The sequence below is a fragment of the Centruroides vittatus genome, unplaced genomic scaffold (assembly GCF_030686945.1).
Source record: "Centruroides vittatus isolate TY-2023 unplaced genomic scaffold, ASM3068694v2 contig_1078, whole genome shotgun sequence".
NCBI classification, from domain to species: Eukaryota; Metazoa; Arthropoda; class Arachnida; order Scorpiones; family Buthidae; genus Centruroides; species Centruroides vittatus.
Genome location: NW_027120693.1, coordinates 211,317 through 233,020, shown reverse-complemented (window position 1 = coordinate 233,020; position 21,704 = coordinate 211,317). Strand labels below are relative to the sequence as shown.

At 33.1% G+C, this 21,704-nt stretch overlaps 1 protein-coding gene across 1 annotated transcript in view; it reads left to right on the top strand.

Annotated features, from left to right (window-relative positions):
* The first annotated feature begins 1,210 nt into the window (after positions 1-1,210).
* Positions 1,211-21,704, top strand: part of Sesn (Sestrin) — a 66,734-nt gene continuing 46,240 nt past the window's right edge. The window contains exon 1 of the mRNA XM_067268740.1: positions 1,211-1,868. Coding sequence (XP_067124841.1) covers positions 1,560-1,868 — 309 coding nt within the window. The 5' untranslated portion in view covers positions 1,211-1,559. The remainder of the gene's footprint in view (positions 1,869-21,704) is intronic.

The window sequence follows — 21,704 nt, the reverse complement described above, 5'->3', positions numbered from 1 at the left end:
TATAGAAAATGTTCCTGGAGGGAATGATAGAGGGTAAAAGAAGGAGAAGTAGACAAGAGGGCAACATGGAACAACATAAACAGGACTAACTTGACCTAAGAGGAATGCATAAAAGAGGCTACAGAATCCAAGTAACTAATCTGAAAATTATAAGAAAAGGATAATAATTATATGATAAACACCCTACAATTATAGAATATAATTTTCTATATAATAAATGTAATATTCTCTAATCCTCTATAAGATATATAATAAACTCTTTATCAATTTAATTCCAAATTAGAAAAATTTATACTAAAATTGAATTTGATGTTTTAAATTTATATTTAAACAAACTCTATTAACTTTTATAATTTATATTATTTTTATAATTAAAGCATCCTTTAAAAAATGAAATTTCCCACACTTTTTTTTTAATGTTAAGGTAGCTTTATTAATATTCAATTGATGTCTGTTAATTTTCTAAACCAGTCTCTTAATTTCCATATACAAATCCTGTTAATCTTATAATAAATTAATGTACTTAAACAGTAGAAAAAATATATATATATATATATATTTTATGTGTTTTATACTCCATCTTTTTAAGGAGAGGGATAAAATTAGGTGAAGTTGTTAAGATTCATTTACACATATCTGCCTGTTGTTTAGTAAAAATATCACACTTAAATCTGTCAATGAGGTCATTTATGTTTACATTTACATTCAGTTCATCTAAATAATTTTATTTTGAAGATATTTTTCCACAGTTCATACTCAATGCTACAACAAGAAACATTAAAAAAAAAAAACCAATGACGAAAGTTGATATCATACAATGATATCTGACCATACTATCACGAGGTATTACGTAAGATATCAGCCTTGGAAACGTTGACAAACTCGACCTTTTAACAAGCGAATCACGCACATGGCGAAAGTAAGGGTCATTTCCTATAAGGGGTGCCATGTGTAATTTTCTTTCCTTCTTACGTCACGTTGCCACGAAAAGTCTCGAGACGTTATTACATCCGTTTTTGCAATCGTACAGCATCCTGGCTCCGTCTTAGTTACGTTCCTGTTCCTAATTGATAAATATTGAAAAAGCGTAAAAAATAAACTTATCTGCGATGAACGAAAGACGTTCGAACGTTGAACCGTTGTTTTCGACAAATACAAATCAGCTGTCCCCGATAGGAAGTGACGTCAAGCTCGAGAGCGCAGCCGCCAGTTACCATGGCGACATGTCTAGAGGAGGGGGCTGTCTTCATTTACTCTTCGTCTGCGGTCTGTATAGGTTGTTAATGTCGTCTAGGGGGATAAATCTTAACCATTTTACTCAGAAAATGATCCCTAATCCGGTTTCGACTTGTTAAACGTATTCTGGGGCGACTTCTTGTTTATTTTTTTTTGCCGCGAGTTTCTGCAGTACGGATTCGCAGCTGGGCTTTACTGAATATGATCACGATTCTCTTCTACTTTAACGCTTTAAATTGGGATATATTTCGCTATCGCTATCGAACATTTAAGTATTTATTCGTTTCTACCTTAGTAAATAGTTAAACTATTGGAATCTTAACATGTCTGGATCGTGGAACGTGTCTGTTGTGCAACAGCTGTTCGTAGCTCTTGCTACTAGAGACAAGAGAGTCAGAGAACAGACTCTAGAATATATTGTTAGGAAATTGGAAGAGTGGACTAAAGAACCCAAAGCTGCATTCGATCGTTTGAACGAACTGGTGGATTCCGATCATCGTTTCTACGACGTTGCTCATGGAAACTGTGTGCCAAAATTACTCGATCATCTCCCTTATTTGCTGATGCTTTCCATTCAATGCCCCTTCACTGATGTTAGAGAAAAATGCACTCTAATTCTTGAGATTTTGCAGGTGAGAATCATTTTTTTTTTAAACGTGTTTTTAAGTGTATTAAGGTAAGTAAATGGGAAAATTATACAAAAGGTATGAGATGTGCATGAGAGTTCGGAGTTCACTGTTTATCGTTGGTAAGCAGGCACTTACTTCGTGTAGATAACTAGATTTTTTTTGCACGGTAGCAGTTCTCGTATCGCCATTAGTATGCAAAAATTATGAAGTAGAAAATGCAAATAACCCTTTCCGCAAGTTAAAAAACGCTTTATTGGCGTACGGGTTACAGAAAAATAAAACAGTCTCGAGCAGTTTCCAGGTTCTCTCTCTTGTAAGACGGAGAAACTTACTATTATTTGTTTAGGACCCGCAAAACATGAGAAAATGGATCTTTTGAATCCAAAAGATTGGGGTGTGTTATTATTATTATAACTTTTTTAAATTCAGGTATCGAAAACTAATAAAAATTGCTTTTTGTTGTATCAAACACAGCATCGTCAAGTCAATATCAGTTTTTTAAAAGTGTAACATAGATAACGTGCTCATAAATTGACGAATGTATATAATAAATTTTTGCAATTCCTCTGAAAAGAAAAACTTTCTGCAGATCTTAATGGTATGCTTTTTACTCCCATTAAAAATATGCATATGTTTAAATATATGTATGCTTTAATGGAAATAAAAAATAGATAATGTAGACACGATATCGATAAGCAGGGCACCGAGTGGTCTTTAACTAGTATAGGTCGTAACTGTTTTTCTTCTCTGTTCTCTGCACAAAGATTTTTTTCCCTACGTTCTTCTGGACATCTTCCTTATTTACTGTCGGAAGTCATTCAAGAAGTCAAGTTAATATATTAACATTTAATGTCTAAAGCATGGAATAAAGAATTTAATGATGAATCAAGTAGATAAGAAAAACTGAAATGCATTTTTATTTAATAACAACAAAATTACATTTAAATATTACTAGAAATATTCTTGAATGTCTAGTTTATCACATCTGTGCCTATTAAATTAATAAAATTTATTTTTCTGAATAAGTAATAATATAAATTGATATAATTTATATTACTCTACTTACTCTGATGGTTTTTAGATTTTCGAAAACATTTGTTAACTAAAAGAAAAGTAAATGCTCTTCTGTAAATGAAAATTTAGTGATTTAAATTTATGAGATTTTATATATTTTTTTCCTTTAAAAATTCTCAGATGCAATAAATGGTCATTTTAATGTGTTATTTAATTTGATTTTTTGCATGTTGATGACATACATTTGTGTTCTTAATAAATCTTTTTTGTACTATTGCCTTGTGGGCATGAAAAGACCATTTTTTATGCATATCATGGATTTGGACGGCCCATGTAGGCGATGACTGTGTTGTGAGGAACTGGCCCGACGTATCCAGGTCAAATCGTCTCTGAAAATTTGAAAATCTAATCCAGATTCTCAGCTGAAGCATTTCCAATTTTGGCTTTTTAACTGTCAACAGTATGTTTCAAATAACTTGTTTCATTGTAGAGTTCATTGTCGGTTTATTATCTTTAAGTGACACGCATTATCCTGATTATTAAAGAAGTTGCATTATATGTAGCAACAACAGTTCAAAGAAACAATTCTTGTGAACAATAGTTATTAATTTTAATACCATTTTATGGTGTTCTTGAATGAGATTAAACTAATGATCATGTCTTCATTGAACATTCTCCTGGCTAACTGAATACCAGTATTCAGAAATCAAGAGTAATCCAGTTTAGTTTAATAACTTACTATAATCTGCTTTACTAGATCTCATGAAATTACATTAAATAACATTTTCTCGAGTATTTCCAGGCAAGTAAGACCATCAGGAGATGCAATCGGGATTTTGTGCCTCCTTGTGATGGGCTTGGTTGTCCAAAAATGCTCAAGAAACTTATTTAATGCAAGGTCTATATTAAATATAAATTTAAAAGTAACAGAGCTATTAAGGAGATTAATCTAAAAATTTAATCAATTAAACTTATACATGTTTATATTTATTCAAAATTGTAAATGAATTGATATATTATTTACAACGATTAAAATTAATTAATTGAAGACAATAATCTCCTTCTGGTTATTTTATTTTAGAAGTAGATATTCAAACAGATTTGATTATTATATCAAAAGAACAGACAACAAAACATGCGAGGTTAGTTAATATCCTCCATTAAGACTTTGTGATGCTCTCATTTCATAACACTGATTTTTGTTTTGTCTTGAGAATTTAAACAAAAATTTTAATGTTAAACATTGTTTATTTAATACTTAGTACATGATTTATTGTTTAAAGTTTATTTAATATAATTGTTGTTTTCACAACTAGTTTGTTTAGCATTTCTTACATGATAAACTTATTTATCCAAACTACATGTTTATTTATTTAATACATTTTTGAAATACTATAGCATTAATAAGTACTTTTTAAATGGTAATAATAAAATAATGGGTTCAATTCAAATTTATTTTCTTAGAGCTTTATAGAAAAGTGTTCTATGGCTAGATACCTGTTGTTAGGACTGCATCCGTCTGTTCCTATTTTTGTTCCATTTGTTATGTTTGTTTGCATGTTAAATCATTTATATCATGAGAAATCAGCAACAAAGACATTTCCTGGTTTTATTTATGTTTATCCCATGGGAAACCCTGTTAGGGAATGTCCATAAATGACATCCATGTTGGAAGGGGGGGTTATGACAAGTCAGATAAAATTGAATGAGGGAAGCGATTAAACTTCAATGGACATCTTTTTTATTTCATTAAATTTTATACAGTTTATGTATTTTACTATTCATAAAGTGATAAAGGTTTTAAAGCAGGTTGAATTTTGTTAGACGTTCGAAGAGAGGAGGAGGTACAGAAACTTGGAGAAACTGGATGACGGAGGGGGAGAGAGTAAAAATTTCAAGAAAAATGCAGACGTAATTTACGACAGCCTCTTAGTTGATAGTAGTTTGATACTTTGTTTTGATCTTTATTTTCCTTGTTGACTTCCAATGATGGTTGTATAGACAGGTTTTCTAAAAAATCCCAACTCTGAGAAAGCAGTTTGAATTGGATTTGTTTGAGGAACAATGTTTTATATAATGTAGTTGCAAAACTTTTTCATTCCTGTAAAAGAAACTTATATTTAAATTCACATTTCTGAAAATAAATACAAATGCTATTTTTGGGAGATGTGAAGTGTTTTAGAACATTGTATAAAGTCCAGAACAGACAACTCCATAGGTATAAATACAGTAGACCCCCCTAAAACACATTCGTATAACACGGTGGAAAAATTGCGATCGTGTTCGTATAACACGCTAAAAGAATGAGACAGATTGTCATGGCCGGTCGAATCTGGATTAATAGTGGACAGGCAGCAGATCTACTTGAGAGCTACCAGCATAGCGAGGACTCCGATTGGATGACCACCATCCAGCGGTACGCGTATATATGGACAGTTTAGGCGGAAAAGTTGTGTTTTCTTGTGAAAAAAAAACATTTATTATTCGACGGCCATAAAAATTGTTGTCACGTAGTGCCTTAAGCCTGATTACTAAAGAAAGTTATTTTAAATATAACAAGTAAGTTAACCGCTTTGGGCTGTGAACGGCTCATGTATTTGTAAAATCTAAGTGACTCATACAACACGGAACGTATCTATTGTGTTATACGGGGGTCTACTGTATAAGAAAAGAAAATTAAAAAGGCTTTTTAAAAAGTCTATTTTACTGTTTATTTTTGCTCTTGTTTTTGTTTCCTAATTTTTGCACAGACAATATTTTATTTTTTATGATTTTCATGTTCATAATTTAAAATTATGTTAATATGCTTAAAAAAATTGGGTTAATGTTACCCTAGGTATACAAAATGGCGGCTCATCTCCGATTCCAGCAATCAGAAGACAGGAAACAGTGGGAACACACGTTCTAACCTAACCTAACCTATTCTAATAATTTGGTTGCTAATAATTATGGTAATTTATTAGAATAGATTAGGTTAGAATGTGCATCCCACTGTTCCCTGTCTTCTGATTGCTGGAATCGGAGACGAGCCGCCATGTTATATACCTAGGGTAACATTAACCAAAAATTGTTCAATTTATAATCTTTTTGCTGGTTACATTCAAGAAGTTTTGTACAAACAGTTGTTCTGTTTGAATTGTTTACTTTGTTGATCTGAAGATAGGATTGAAAGTCTCAAAAAGTACTTAATCAGAGCAAAGTTTCCCGATTCCTTTAACTAATTTTGATTTTCTTTTCTTAGTTGTATAAAATCATATTTTATCCCAAAAAATTATGTTTGTGTAAGTAAAATTTTTGTGCATTACATCTGATAAAGAATAATAAATTATAAACAAAAATCTAGAAATTCTTGAGTGCTTGCAAATCCACGGATGGTGATAATCATTAATAATTTGTGCACAGTTCTATTTTACCTGTTACAAAGTATACGAAAATTAATTAATAAAAATCTAAATGTTTGTTTAAAATTTATAAGAAAAGCTTCTGAATGCAAATCTGTAAACGAATGATGATTAAATATATTCTTAACCATTTAGTAAGCAGTTCTGTATAATAATTAAAGTTTGAATTATTCGTTAAAAAATATATTTTTTATTTATATTCTGACTCGGATGACCTTTGCAAACACTGAAATTTATTTGGATAAGGCAATATGTTTTAAGTATTTTTTTTTTTATTAATACATTTTTATATCTGAAAAGTTGTTGATGGATTGATTGTCGTGTTTACATTATTAAAGTTTATTGCACACGTGTGTATCCGTGTAATTTATCTCATTACATTTTTTATGGGAAATTTTTGCAGAAATATTGAGCTTAAATAATTAATAACTAAATATTTAATAAATTGTAAATTATGAAAAATAAGAGAATTAGCTATTGAATGCTTTACAGATAACTGTAGAACAGATGTTATACAAATTGATAATTTTGATAATTAGATTAATAGAATTAATCTAATTATCAAAATTAAACGACATCTGTTTCTACACTTCCTTAACCGTGCATATTTCTTTCGTCTCTCCTTAATGTACGTTTCTGCTACTTTGTTTGAATTTGATAATACTTATTTGCAACTTAAAAGAAACTAAATACTCTTTTTGGTTAATGTAACCCTTGGTGTCAAGATGGCAGCTCGTCTCTGATTCCAGCAAGGAAACAGCGGGACGCACGTTCTAACCTAACCTAACCCATTCTAATAATTTGGTTGCTAATAATTATGGTAATTTATTAGAATAGGTTAGGTTAGGTTAGGTTAAAACATGCGTCCCACTGTTTTCTTGCTGGAATCAGAGACGAGCCACCATCTTGGCACCAAGGGTTACATTAACCCTATTGTTAAGGGTTTTTGTTCTGTTATTAATTACTGTAATTTCTGGTGCATAAGTTACAGTTTATCTGTGTTTTAAATTCAATTGGAAAGCAGGTACATGGTAGCATTATAGAGCTAGTGGAACTGAGTTGAGCGCCACCTGTACGCAGGCAAAGAAAACTGCTTCGGGAAAACATGTGCGTCTTTGGATTGGATACGTACTGAAAAGCAGTGGTTGTTTTCTTCCTGTGATAATCAACCACAGCTTTCTGCCACACAAAACTTCAAAAACTAACTATTGTGTGGTCGGTTGTAGTGTTACCTATATTACTGCGCCGTCAGGTACAAAGTTTTATTCGTTACCGAATGAACAATACCCTGGGAGGAAAGAAAAATGGCTGGCTGCAATTTAATTCCTGAGGTTAATTATATAATGAAGATGTGTTGCACTCTAACCAATCTCCTGTTATAAAACCTTAGTTGGCTCTATTTTAAATTTAGTTCTCTAATGTAAAGTTTAGTAATTTTCTTTTTTTTTCTTTTTAATATTATTTTGTTAATCTGACAGATATTAATTGGCATACGATGTGATATTTGAATTTAAGAGATCTGTGGAAGAAAAGGGTAAGAAGCAAAGTTAGTATTTTGAGGAAATGAAGGTAAAAGTTCCCCCTGTTAATACAATACTATTAGCTACTGCTATGGTCCTTACTGAAGCTCATTTGTATATATGGTTAGTTACAAATTTCATTATTTACCATGCAATGAATATATAGTTTACTTCTTCCACACCACCCTTTAAATTTACAAAATTAAGAGTATAATATATATCAGAATATTAATACTGCTCAGTCCTAATGATCTACAGTCACTTCTTGACTTACAGCCAGTTCGACTTACGTCTGAAGTTGCGGAACTGAACTTCGTCGTAAGTCGAGAAGTGACTGTACAGCATTGACTAATGCAGGCATTCTTTGACCGTAAAGTGCTGAATGTAGTACGTATATGTTATATATTATTTAAATATATAGTTATAAATAATATATAAATTTATAATTTATCAAATTTCTATTTATTAAAATATATTATAGTGTTACATGTAACATATAAAAATCATACGGGATAAATTCATATATTGTAAGAATGCTATTATTCCTCAACAACAATCAAATGGTTTGAACAAAATGTTGAAACAAAAGTAATGAACATGAAATACTAAACTTTAAAATTATCACATTGAAAAATCACTAGTAAGATGATCATCACCAGAATCTTCCTCACTAGAATGTTTTTGTATGGTTTCCAAGTGTAACATTTTATCGTTATTGCTTTTAAGTACCTCCTTTGTTATTAACAGTGCTTCACAGGAATCGGTAAAAACTCGATTTTGTAGTTTAGCTTTTATTAAATTTAATTGCAAAAAAAAAAAAAAATACATTCAACTGCTGAATGAGGAAGCAATAAAAACATCTATTTACTGCCAAACTAAAGTAAAAAATATATAGAAATAAGAATAAAAATGAATGTTTTGAAAGGTATTAGGATTTCATGAATAGTACTAGGAAAATGGTGTTGGGTATCTTGGTACTGAAACAATTAAAAAGGTACTAGATTAGTACAAAAGTACCAGATGCAACAACACTGGCGCCGGCTTTGTAGCCCCGATTCTGTTACCCGGCATCGCCGCTAGAGGCGCCTTGATCTAGTTTCGTCGTTCCTTCCACTAGCTCTATAGCAACTTTTTTGGATTGTATGCTAGGGAAGGGTTATATGAAGGAAATTATGGTATTTAACAATCTGCATCATTTTTATAAGGTTCACTTATCCATTTTAATATAATATAATGATATATAATCCATTATATGCGTGATCCATACAATCCATCCAGTATAATCCATTTTAATGTAACTGTATTTTTTACAAATTGTGACGTAATATATCTTTTCCAATTTATAAAAAAATTTTTGTTTTACCTGTTTTTCAGTGTGATACATTGAACTTGATACAACTTTCTATTTATGAGTATAAACAATAGAAATTTAATATTACAATAAAAATATAGAGAATTATCATGTATATTTTGTTTTAAACAAAATGTCACTACTATTGCTGCTCTTTGAAATCTTTATTTTATTTCTTAACATTTCCTTCTACACCGGAGAACAGTAAAGTTTCACATATCTAAAAGCCTTTTACTGGTGTGCGTATCATCACACTAAACAAAGTAATTACAAACGTTTTCGAACCTTTCAAACCTTCGTTACCTGAAGAAGAACCATTAAGGTTTGAAAACGTTTGTAATTACTTTGTTTAGTGTGATGATACGCGCACCGGTAAAAGGCTTTTAGATACGTGAAACTTTATTTCCTTCTAAAGTTGATGATTATGATAATAGCTGTGTGATTAAGGTGTTTTCCCATTTATACAGAATACAAGTTTAAAGTGAATGAGATATCATAATGTATGACAAACTATGGGAGTATAGATCCTCAAAATTTATAAGTTCAGGAAACAGGCCATCATTTCCTATCTCCCAGTGGCAGATTTAGATCAATCTGGACTCAATGGAAATAAAGCCAACCACTGCCGTATGCCAACGGAATATATAATGGCTATATTAATAATAAATTACTGGCATACGGCATACAACAGTGGTTGGCTTTATTATTATAATGTATCGTGTTTTATAGTGTTGTTCGTTTATCAATGGAAAACAAAAAATTATACCACCAGCTCAGAAACTATCATATTATTTATTTTCAAAGGAAACTTTCCTTGCTTTTCAGCCTACAAATTCATCAATAAGACAATCATGAGAAAGCCTGTGGCATGTTTTATGTTTGATTAAAATTAATATTAGATCATGCATGTAGTCTTGAGTCTGTTATATGCAAATAATTTTTTCAGAGTTTTTAACTTTGATAAATTTCTGTCTGCATTTGTAACTATTACAGGAAGGGTTATTAACAATCTGAGTGCACATAAAAATTTGGAAATATTTCTTGTAAGCTATTTGAGTACATGCATTGTATGGTGATTGTTGAAGAACCAAAATTGGTATAAATTTTATTAAAAAGATTAAACCTTCTCCTTGAAATTTGTGTCACATCTATAACTTTTTTAATGAAGTCTATTGCAAAACATTTTTCCAGACTGAAATGGTTCGTGTGTTTCATTGTCAGAGTGTTTTTTATGGTGGTTCATGAAAACCAAATCCAAAATTCTGATAACACTTGTAACTTCCTTAGTATTTGTCAATGCTTGTTAAAATTTTTTTGGCTTGTATTTTTCAAGAAACTTCAACAATGATGACAAAAATGCAACTCTTGCACCAATTATTACAGTATAAGACTATAATACAATGCTCACTTTGCTTAAAAAAGTAAGTCCTACTACACTGCATGCCTTTAAAAATGCTACATCAAGAAGGAAAGCAAATAGCAGAATCATTTTTATTGTACACGACAGGTAATTTTGAGGTACAGAGTATGTACTGAGAGCAGCGGCCTCTGGCAGCAATAACAGCTGTAAGTAATCTGGATGGGCATCGAGTCAGAGTTTGGATGGCAGGTATGGGTACAGCAATCCATGCGGTTTCAACTCTACGCCAGAGTTCATCTATCGTACTGGCTGGTGAGTGGTGGTTTGCCATTTTCTTGGCAACCACCGACAAGATTTCTCAATTGGTGACAGATCTGGAGAACACGTTGGCCAGGACAACAGTAGAACACCCTCTGTATTCAGAAAGGTCAGGACAGCATGGGCAACATGTGGTTGTGCATTGTCCTGTTGAAACATAGCATGACAGAGGTCTCAAAGATAGGGAGGGCACAGTGATGGGCCTTAACACATCAGAAATGTAACTGCAGCTGTCCAAATTACTGGCTATGCAAACAAGAGGTGACCAGAATCTGTACCCAATGGCACCCCATACCATCACTCCAGGTGCTGAGCCCGCGAGACGATGAAATGCAAACTGGTAATGATCATTTCCCTCAGTTCCTTCACACATGGATACAGCCTCATGATGCTATATGCAACACTGGGCTTCATCTGAAAAGATGATGTGATGCCTTTCTGTGTCCATATTTGTCATTGAACCCACCATTGTAGGCACACCTGTCTCTGTTGCAGCATCAAAGGAAACTGCAGCAATGGTCGCCATGCTGATAATCCATAGTGCTGCAGACATTGTCGCACTGTCTGTGCAGACATTTGCTCTGAAAACAATCCAAGTTCCTGGCTTGGGGTACATGACATGGCTGTACAAATTCCGCAAGGCCATGTGAGGAAGATCAGGTGTTACTGATCAGAGGCCACTGAGATCCCGCACAGCATTCTGTGTGGCTCTTCTGAACCCATCAATTCCATATTCTCATGACAGTCATGGGATCACAACCAAGCACATGCTGCAAAAGTGTTCTTAATTCAAAATATATGCTTGAACACTAGACATGTTTTCTTTCATGTTGCTGCTATTATCGTAGTCTTAACTTTGACAATCTTGTGGAATATGTTGTTTTTTTTTTCTTGACAAAAAATTTCAAACATGAGTTATTTTCATTACCAAATTGTGGATTTGGTAAAGGGTTAAATGTAAATTAATCAAATGACCTTGAGACAATTTAAAAAATATAAAATCTTTTGAATAAACATTAGTGTAGGAGAGGTGATTCATAACTTCCCTTTACTCAACACCGGAAGATAGTCAATTACGTACCTCTAAAAATCTGTTACCGGTGAGTATTTAATTATCAAAAAACGAAAAACTAGATTTGATGAATGTTTTCAAACCTTCCAAGGTTCTTCATCAAGTCGCACCAAATTTTTGTTAAAATGTCGTTAAGATCGAATATTACTCGAAATTCGAATACGTAAAACTCTGTGAAGTTCTACAAGGCATCTAGTTTTTCATTTTTTGATGATTAAATACTCACCGGTAACAGGTTTTTAGAGGTACGTAATTGACAGGTGATTCATTAAGAAAAAAGGATGAAAGAAAGGATTAGGAAAGAATTAAACACACAAATTTTAACAGTAATAGAATCAATGTTTTTCAGCAAAAGCTTTTCCACTTTATTCTTTGATTGCTATCCAACAAACTTTTATAATAGCAAGTGAAAGAAGTGCTGTACACTGAAGTAGGCAACAATTGGCATTTTTTTTGAAAACCACCAAATATTCTATTTTATTCACACAGCAATGATCGTATAATCTTCAGATCTCTTTTCATAGTCAGACTCACTAAACTGGTGTGGGCTACCCTATAAAACCACTCTGATGTATTATGGCTGATACCAGTGGGGGAAGAGTATGCTGATCATACATGTTTTGAATGGGACAGTATCAGTTTTTGTCTTGGCTGTCCTATTGTTTTAGTAAAATTTTTGCTTTTATCCCTTTTTTTTTTTTTTTTTGAGAATCAAAAATTTGACACATTAATTTGTATATTAAACACATTTGTATACTGTATTCTGAACATGTGGTTTGTTAGAAAATGGACATTCTTGGATCAGAGCTGACATATCCAAGAATGTGGTGCTCTGCAAGAATATATTACAAATTGATAGAAAATGTTTATTCTTCATCAATAAGAGACATTAATTTGATACTACTGAGGAAGAAATGGCCTAAAATATTGAAAACTATAAACTTTATTGAAACTATTTTGTAAGCTGAGGAACTTCTCTGCACTCAAAGCTAGAACTACTTAAAATAAGTAAGATAAAACCTTTCACACTTTGTTTCTAGCAGTTTGCAAACTGCTAGAAACAAAGTGTGAAAGGTTTTGTCTTACTTATTTGAAGTTGAGGAGCATACGAAACTTAAGGAACTTAATATATAAACAGAAACAGCTGAAATTTGACACCTCCACATTCATCCCTGTAGGCTCGTGTGACTCGTTCCCCTATAAGATTGCAGCATACAACACTTTAATTAAGAGGGCATTTTCTCATTCATCTACCATACAAGCACTTGCCACAGAACTTTTACATATCCACCGTCTTGCCTCTTCCCATGGGTCTTCGAAGCTTACGCATAAATTAATAGATCGATACCATTGCGCACACTCACAATGCACCATCACGACCGACCCCCAGAATAACAATCCCTCCTGATGTGGTTCAACCAGTCCCTAACCCTCTCCACGAGGTTTCTACGGATCCCTATCACGTTCAATCCGTACCTAAAAACACTCTATATCGAGATAGCCGAGAAAAGAGGTATTCAGATCGCGTATAGGAGATGCCCTACCATCTTTGACATCCTACTCAATGGTAAAGACCCCCTGTAAACAGAACAGACTCTCTGGAGTATATAGTATTCCCATCAGGGACTACAGGTTTGATAGGGACCTCGTTTACATCGGATCCCCAAATGCTCCTTGGAAGTCAGAGTGCAAGAACACATAGTGGACATACATCATCAGAGAAGTACTTTCGCCCTCGCCACATACGCCACCGACCCGGACATTGTGGCAGCCTTCCACCAGGCGAAACTCATACACACTACGCCACACAGCGAACACCTTAAGTGGCTGGATGCCATTCAAATCTACAAATTGTCCCTCAATGAAAACTGCATCAATTTTAAGGATGAGTTGGTTATGCCGACGTCATGGCAGGCGTTGATGGACTCCAAACTTTAAGATCATGTTGGGTCTACTAAATGAACACACGCATGTCTCGTCTAACACCTTATAATTGTTTCTCGAATTTCCTTTAACGGGTTCACTCTATTCCATCAGTAATTCAGTCTCACACCTGAAGAAGAACTGCCAACAGTTCAAAAATGTTTGTGGTGATCTACACCCTTTTTTTTGTTTGTGTTTTTATATCACATCGGTTATAGGTTCTATGAGTGCAGTAAAATAAGTTTATCTGAAAAATATAGTTACAAGTTAATTTGACTCTAGGGAATCTTCTAAATCAACCTAACTATTAAATTTGATATCATATTGTAATAGAAATATCAGATTTTCAAAAAACCTTTTAGAGAAATTCATGTATCCTTTTTTATACCACCAAACCAATATCACCAATAATGTACTAATGAATTGTTAATAATATCGTCACTATTTTTTGATGAAACTTTAAGAGAGGGCCTGAAGTCATTTCCTTTGGCTCCCTATCTGTTTTGTTATCAAGAAATTATGATTAGTGTAGAGTTAGGTCCACTCATAATGATGATAATTATGGCTGATCACATAGCTTAAATGTGAAGGTGGCACATACGCATAAACAAATGTCATCACATATGGTACTATTAATAATTTATGTAACTACATTTCAAAATTATATATAATAAGCATTCTTCACACACACAAACTATTATTTTTGATTTATTAGTATTATTAGATATTCCTACATGGAATAGTTTTCATTGTGTCAGCCATCTAATATTATTATTTACTTCAAGTCTTATTAATCAACATACAAATGTCAACATTAGAATCAACATAAACAGCTCCAGAAATAGTTTCTTACAAGCTTTGTGTCTATGCCAAAAGTCTTGCATTACTTACATGCAAGAGCTGTTTATTCCTTTCACTCTCAATTTGTAACCTATTTAAAAGTAATTTGGCACCCTTTTGATGTATGCATATCTTTCTTAAGTTCTTTAATTGAGTCTATAAAATTATCAGGTGTTCTTTTGTTTTAAAAGTGTAATTATTATTACGTACACACGAAGTGATGCGTTAAATAAGAGAAAACTAGCAGGAACCTGTCAAAATCGACTGTTTTATTTCAATTAAAATACAGTCAATGAGCTCATGCTCATACTTTTTTATTTCACTATAGATTCTAAAATGTTTTAAAACAGTTTAGTTGAAAAATAAGTGATTCTTAAATTAGCAAAAAAGCAGGAATTCGGGATAGGGCAATGGGTTATTCTGAGAGTTAAAAAATAAACCAGCAATGAGTTACTCAACTTTCTCAGTAACATTTGGTGGTGCAGTCTCTTATATTTTTAACTATTATAAAATGGGATAAAGCTTAACTTTGAGGGTGGGATCGGTTTTATAAAAAAAATGTAAATGCTAATAACGAGTAAAATTGTCATTAAATGCGATCCTACCAGAGATAGACACGACCCCCATTATCTCGCCACCCCCTCGACCTTTAATCACCAAAATTTAATAGTATCAATCTCCCAATAAACAAACCTCCCTGCAAAATTTCAGAAATTTTTGACAGAAAGCACAGGAGTTATTAAGCTTCAAAGAGGATGAAAAAATTCATGTCATACACTAATATCCATACATACAGAGAAAACAACCAAATTTTTTTTTCATTTTTTGACATTTCAAGGTGTTCTAAGTCCAAAAAATGTAAAAATCTTGGGGAAGGTCATTTTTTTGATTTATTACCATACTCTGTTACACATTTCTTATTCCTTCAAGCATTGGACAGTTGAAAATATAGTGATGACTGCCATCAGTGAGCAGTGGTGTAGCGAACATAACTGGTGCCTGGGGCACGACACTTTATTGGTGCCCCCCTCCCTCCAGAAACATATAGTTCGTCTTGGAGACCATTTGGGCGCCCCTCTGCAAGTGGCACCCAGTTCTTGATACACCCCCTTGCACCCCCCTCGCTATGCCACTGTCGGTGAGTGACATTGCCTACAAATAATGTAAATTTAAAAATAAATTAGATTTACAATTTGAAAATTTAAAAACAACTTTTAAATGGTTTTTAAAGACATTTATTCTAATTTTCAATTGATTTGATTTCAATTTTAATTAATTAATTTTGATTTTATTTTTAATTGTAGTTCTATTTTTGGTTTTGGTATAAAGTGGCTACCTAGCATGCTTTAATTCTTCGACATCTGCAGGGTTCCAACATTTGTTATTAAAGTAAAAAGTGTTCTGTGATAAAACTTAAGTTGAGAACTTCTGATCTACAGGGAAAGAGCTTTAATTTGATATCTGAACCATGTCTGTACTCTCAGGTATTCTCTCAAATCAAGCTGGACAGTATTTGAGGATTACTAAATTAATATAGATTAATATAATCAAATTATTTTAATTTTTGAAAACAATATATTTATTTGGTTAAAAATATTACAGAACTTTGAACAACACTAGATTGTATTATTCAGTAATCTATTTGTTATGGCTAATGGGATATTAGCGAGCTATATCTCTAAAGTTGTCAGCACTTGTGAGTTTGTACCCAAGGTTCACTCTATTCTGAGGTTTCAAACTGTTTTCCCTTGCTTCTTACTAGCAGACATCTCAGCAACAAGTGAAGTGCTTTCTTCTTCTACCCATTTATATTCACTCTTATCAGCTTTGATCCTTAAAGCAGTAGCTATTCATTCTCAGTTGATGACTCATTTGGTTCTAGTCCGATCTGAAAATTTGTCTATTACAATTTCCTTATAAAAAAAAAATTAAGTTTTGTAATTTAAACTCACATAGATTGATCTTAAACTGGATTATTTTAAATATTTAAAAACAAAGAACCTCTTCCGGCAATTATTTTAATTCATCAAATACTTTCGGCTATCTTTGTAGCCATCTTCAGGATCGAACACATTTTGAATAAATTCTTTAAATATTGTGTTCTAAATGAGAATTATTTAAATACATAAAACTGAATAAATTGAGAATACAAATAAGTGTGTACAACATTGACGAAGGTATACAGAATAAAATAAATAAATTAATTAAAATAAAAGTAAAGTATATAAATGCATAAATGAAGTACACCTATCCCTTGATTTACACGGAAGATAGGTTCCTGAGAAAAACGTGTAAATCGAAAAGTATGCAAAAAACGCATAATTTCGTTGTTTATTAATTATGAATTTTTTTCAATTTTTTAAAGGTACGTAAATCAAACAAAAATATTGAACGGCAAAAAAAAAATATATTCTTTTATTAATTAAATACAAAGTATAAAGGAACAAAAAATAAAATCTGAAAGATTCATAAAAATGTAATGTAATTGTGTAATGTAATGTAATGTAATGTAAAAAATGTAATTAAAAATAATGTAATCGTTTGTTACTTACGAATATGAAAAATTAAAATTTTCTGGTTTAAAACTATGTGCAATGAATGCAACTTCGTGCGTATGGGGGAGTACCCTATATTGGTTTATCGGTTACTATTTGATGGATTGAAATAAAACTGTCACCTAGTATTCTAAATATCAACTTTAACATATAATTAAGGTGGATTGGAATATAGATGTAGATTAGAGTTAAAAATTGTTCCTTTTGATCATAGCCAGTTTATTTTCTACATTTATTTTTTAAACCGTGTAAAAGAAGTACCGTGTAAAACGAGGGATAGGTATACTTGTTTTAGTCTTGGTATCACTGTTCACTGCATTGAGAAAGTACTTCCAAGCTGCTGATAAACAAGTGGCATCTTTATGGTTTATGCACAAATTCTTGATACTGCTTATATATGTATATTTTTTCAAGAGTTTTACCTGCTTGTTGATCCCCTATTTTTGAAAGCTTAGCTTTGTTAAAGTTTGGTGTGTTTTCTGGTACAGTGGCCATTATAGCTAGGGTAGTTGTGGTTTTGCCTTTACGTATGTCATATTGATGCACTTTAAGTGTTGTAGGGATATTTCTGAAAGTGTATCCTATGTATTTGCTTTTTTGTTTTCCAGACCTAGATTAATCGGTATTGTATTTGACATGGCCGCTGGGGTATGAGATACCAATCTCATACCCCAGTCATACCCCTCTTGAGATACATGACCTCCCTCTCGACCTTTCGTCACCAAAATTTAATAGCATCAGTGCCCTTCATATACAAGTCATATACAAGTGCTGTTTTTTTTACTTTTTTGGATTCAGGAAGTCTCAAAACATGGAGATTTGCAAAAAAGTTAGAGGGTAATATTTGACACAATTCCCATACTTTCCCTTGTTAAGTATACATAACAGCCGGGAAAGTGAAATCATAAAAAAATAAAGCAAAATTCATTTCCCAATCAGTAAAATCTGGTACACCACAACCATTTTCAATTACCTAAGAATTTCTAGGATAAACCTTGTGGGAACTAATAAAAAATCATTAAAATCCATAATTTGATACATGAAATCAGATGAAATCTTTAATTCTCACAAAGTACTATTTTGAAAACTGTCAAAAAAATATCTTTTCAAACCATCGTAAGAATTTCTAGAACAAACCTTGTGAGGAATAAAAAAAAAATCAACAGAAACCATCAAATATCATGTCAAATTGCCTCAAAAACAACCCTTTGCATTTGGGTCTAGCACCTTTGGTGTATTGAACACTGTTCTAGAAACTGAAGGTTTATTGTTTTCGAATTTAATAGTGCACTTGGCATTGGGAATTTAAAAAACAGATGGAGTAAATTGTTTCTTAGGTGCAAATGTTTTCGACGCCCCTTCTGGGCTCTTCTTCAGACATTCCAAATTCGTTGCTAGCCGTTCTTTAAATTTTAAAGCTTTTTTAGAACGTATTCTATTCCGTATTCTTAGGATAATTCTTAGAATACAGAATTATTAGAATTACGTAATTCTTAGAATAGAATACATTCTAAAGAAGCTTTAAAATTTAAGGAACAGCTAGCAACGGATTTGGAATGCCTGAAGAAGAGCCCAGAAGGGGCGTCGAAAAACATTTGCACCTAAGAAACAATTTACTCCGGTTATTTGGTTCAATTAAGAAATTTTTTATATATACAACCCGGTGTATTCAGTAGTTCATTAAAAAAACAGGATAAAACCATATTAATGTGATGTATTATATTCTAAAAAAAATGCATTATTTTCATTAGAAAACAACCTTGCATTTCTAGGAATTAAAAAAATACAAAATACCCTTTAAAATGCATCTCAAACACTTGAAATGTCGTAAACTTAAATCTTCTGATGCGATGGGCCTAAAATGCAACAACAGATGACTTATGGTATGGATAGGTGCCGGTAATACAATACGCAACAAGTTATTCGCGTCAACAGAACACGCACCAATTTATTTTTTATTTTCCTTATTAACAGTGAAAAAAGATGAGAGCTTCAAGGGGTACAAAAACCAGGCTACATTAACTTCAAGACAATGAACAGTTGTAAGTTCAAGAGAGGAAGCCATCAACACAGTCTTTTAACATTATTTGTACTACTAAACAATGTTCACACCTATTGTTTACTCAGTTCCTTGTTTAAGTACATCCATAGAATTGGCCTGAAGATTTCTTGCAAGTAACATGATAGCTCTGTGAGAAATACTTTACAATATAGAGTGGGATGATGATTGTTATGGGCAAATGAACTATTTTGTAGGCTTTTTCAGCAACTTGATATTTTTCTTTCACCAAGATGTTGCAGAGCAATGATTCATTCATTATATTTTCAATAGCTTCAATGTAGTTGAGGTTTCATTGTTTACTTGAACACTGTAATTTGCTTCATTCATCAGACCCTGAAGTCTTACAGTCTTGGTCATTGAAGATAATTGCTTTTACATACGCTCGTGTGTGCAACCAAGCTGACGTGGAGGTGCTAATGCAAATGCTGTTGTAGACAACCATCTTTTTAATTATGCCTGTATGAGCGAGCTCGTAAATCTTGTTTTCAAGACCTACCAAACAGCTTTGGATTTTATCATCATCTCCTAACAAACCTTCAAAATAAATGAGTCAAGTGTTTGGCCAGTTTTTTAATCTTGATTCCCAATTAATATGAAGATTTCCACTTTTGATGAACTTGGAGTTGGATATGTTCTCTATAAGTTCAAAATCTGCTGCTTTTTGACATGTGTTTCTCCTCTTAACATTGGAGGCTTGTGAATCAGAATCACTATCAACTAACAGATCAGCAGCACTTGATGAGTCACTGACTATCCCTGGATTTGCAGTATATAATGTGTGTTGATAGCCAATAGGATTCCTTTTAACTTCAACATAGGCATCTGCAGCAAGTTTTGCCATCATGTTTGTTTTGCAGTTGAAATTCTGAGAATAGAGGAATACGCAGCTTCTCAAGTGACACTGGTCCTAATGGCACAACCTTGTATTTGTAAGATCCATCTTAAGAAACGAAGCACTAACAAATATGTCTACTCTAATAACCTTAAATAGCTTCGCAAAGTACAGTTATCCACAAATGTTTTCGGTCCCTTAGGACCTTCTTCAGGTGGGAACTGAGTAGAGAGTTACCCTACGTTCTAAACTCCCGTTACGGATGCATTCCAACCCTCACTCCAGATGTGTACTATAAACAAACATCATTGCGCATGCGTTGGTGGTTATAACGCCGGGTTATAAACCAGTTTGATGCGGTTCCGGAGAATAATTGGCGGCAAGGTGTGTTTCCCCGTCCTATTATTATTACATATGAACGGCATCTGCACTCCTTATACCGTGAGATTGGTGCATATACTAATACAAAAATAGCCTACAAGCGTAAACTGGACGTCTTCACCCTGCTTAGGAACGGGAAAGATCCAGTGGACGTTGAGAGGGCGTCAGGTATATATAGAATTCCGCTACAAGACGATAGATTCGATAGAGATCTGGTTTATATCGGTTCCACAAAAAGATCCCTCGGACAATGCATCCGAGAGCATAAAACGGATATCGAAAAGAAAAAGACCAATACTGCCTTGGCTGTATATGCCAGTGAAAACGGCATTACGCCCGGGCTGCAGCACGTGACCTTGATACGGAGAACCAGGCAGGTACACTACCTTAAGTATTTGGAGGTGCTAGAGATCTTTAAAGCAGATTGCCTGGGCCTCTCTATCAACTTTAAAGATGAAAAGCAACTTTCGAAGGCGTGGCAAGCGATGCACGACCCGGCATTATAGCCGCCGACACATGCGCAATGATGTTTGTTTATAGTACACATCTGGAGTGAGGGTTGGAATGCATCCATAACGGGAGTTTAGAATGTAGGGCCACTCTCTACTCAGTTCCCACCTGAAGAAGGTCCTAAGGGACTAAAACGTTTGTGGATAACTGTACTTTGCAAAGCTATTTAAGGTTATTAGAGTCAACATATTTCCTTGTATTTGTCTTGGAGAATAGGAATTCCATCAGCTTTGCTCATCACTATTTTTGTCAGATCATTCCCCATGCTATCCATTTGTATAATGCGATGAGTATAAAGTGAAAAGGCTGTCAGCAATTTCTCATACTTTACCAATTCCGTACTATTGGAACTGCAGATAAATGCATCTATGTACATCTCCTTCATTGAAATAATCCTCATTTTTCACATTCCTTAACAAAAATTGTTCAAAAGTCTAAGCAGACTCACTCTAGAAAGAAAAATAATAATAAATGTAAGAAGAGCTACGCTCACTTCAAATTGGGGAAGGCTACGAATATATATTTATTTCTCATATATAGTTTTGAGCAGAATTATTTGTTGCTTTTTTAGTTTGTAAAATTTGCTAAACAGTACTGCACACAGAATCCTTTGATAAAAAAAAAATAATATAAAAAAATCTTATAACTTTCTTATTTTTATCACTGTGGAGGAAAGAAAGCACAATAGGTTCCTAGGCAT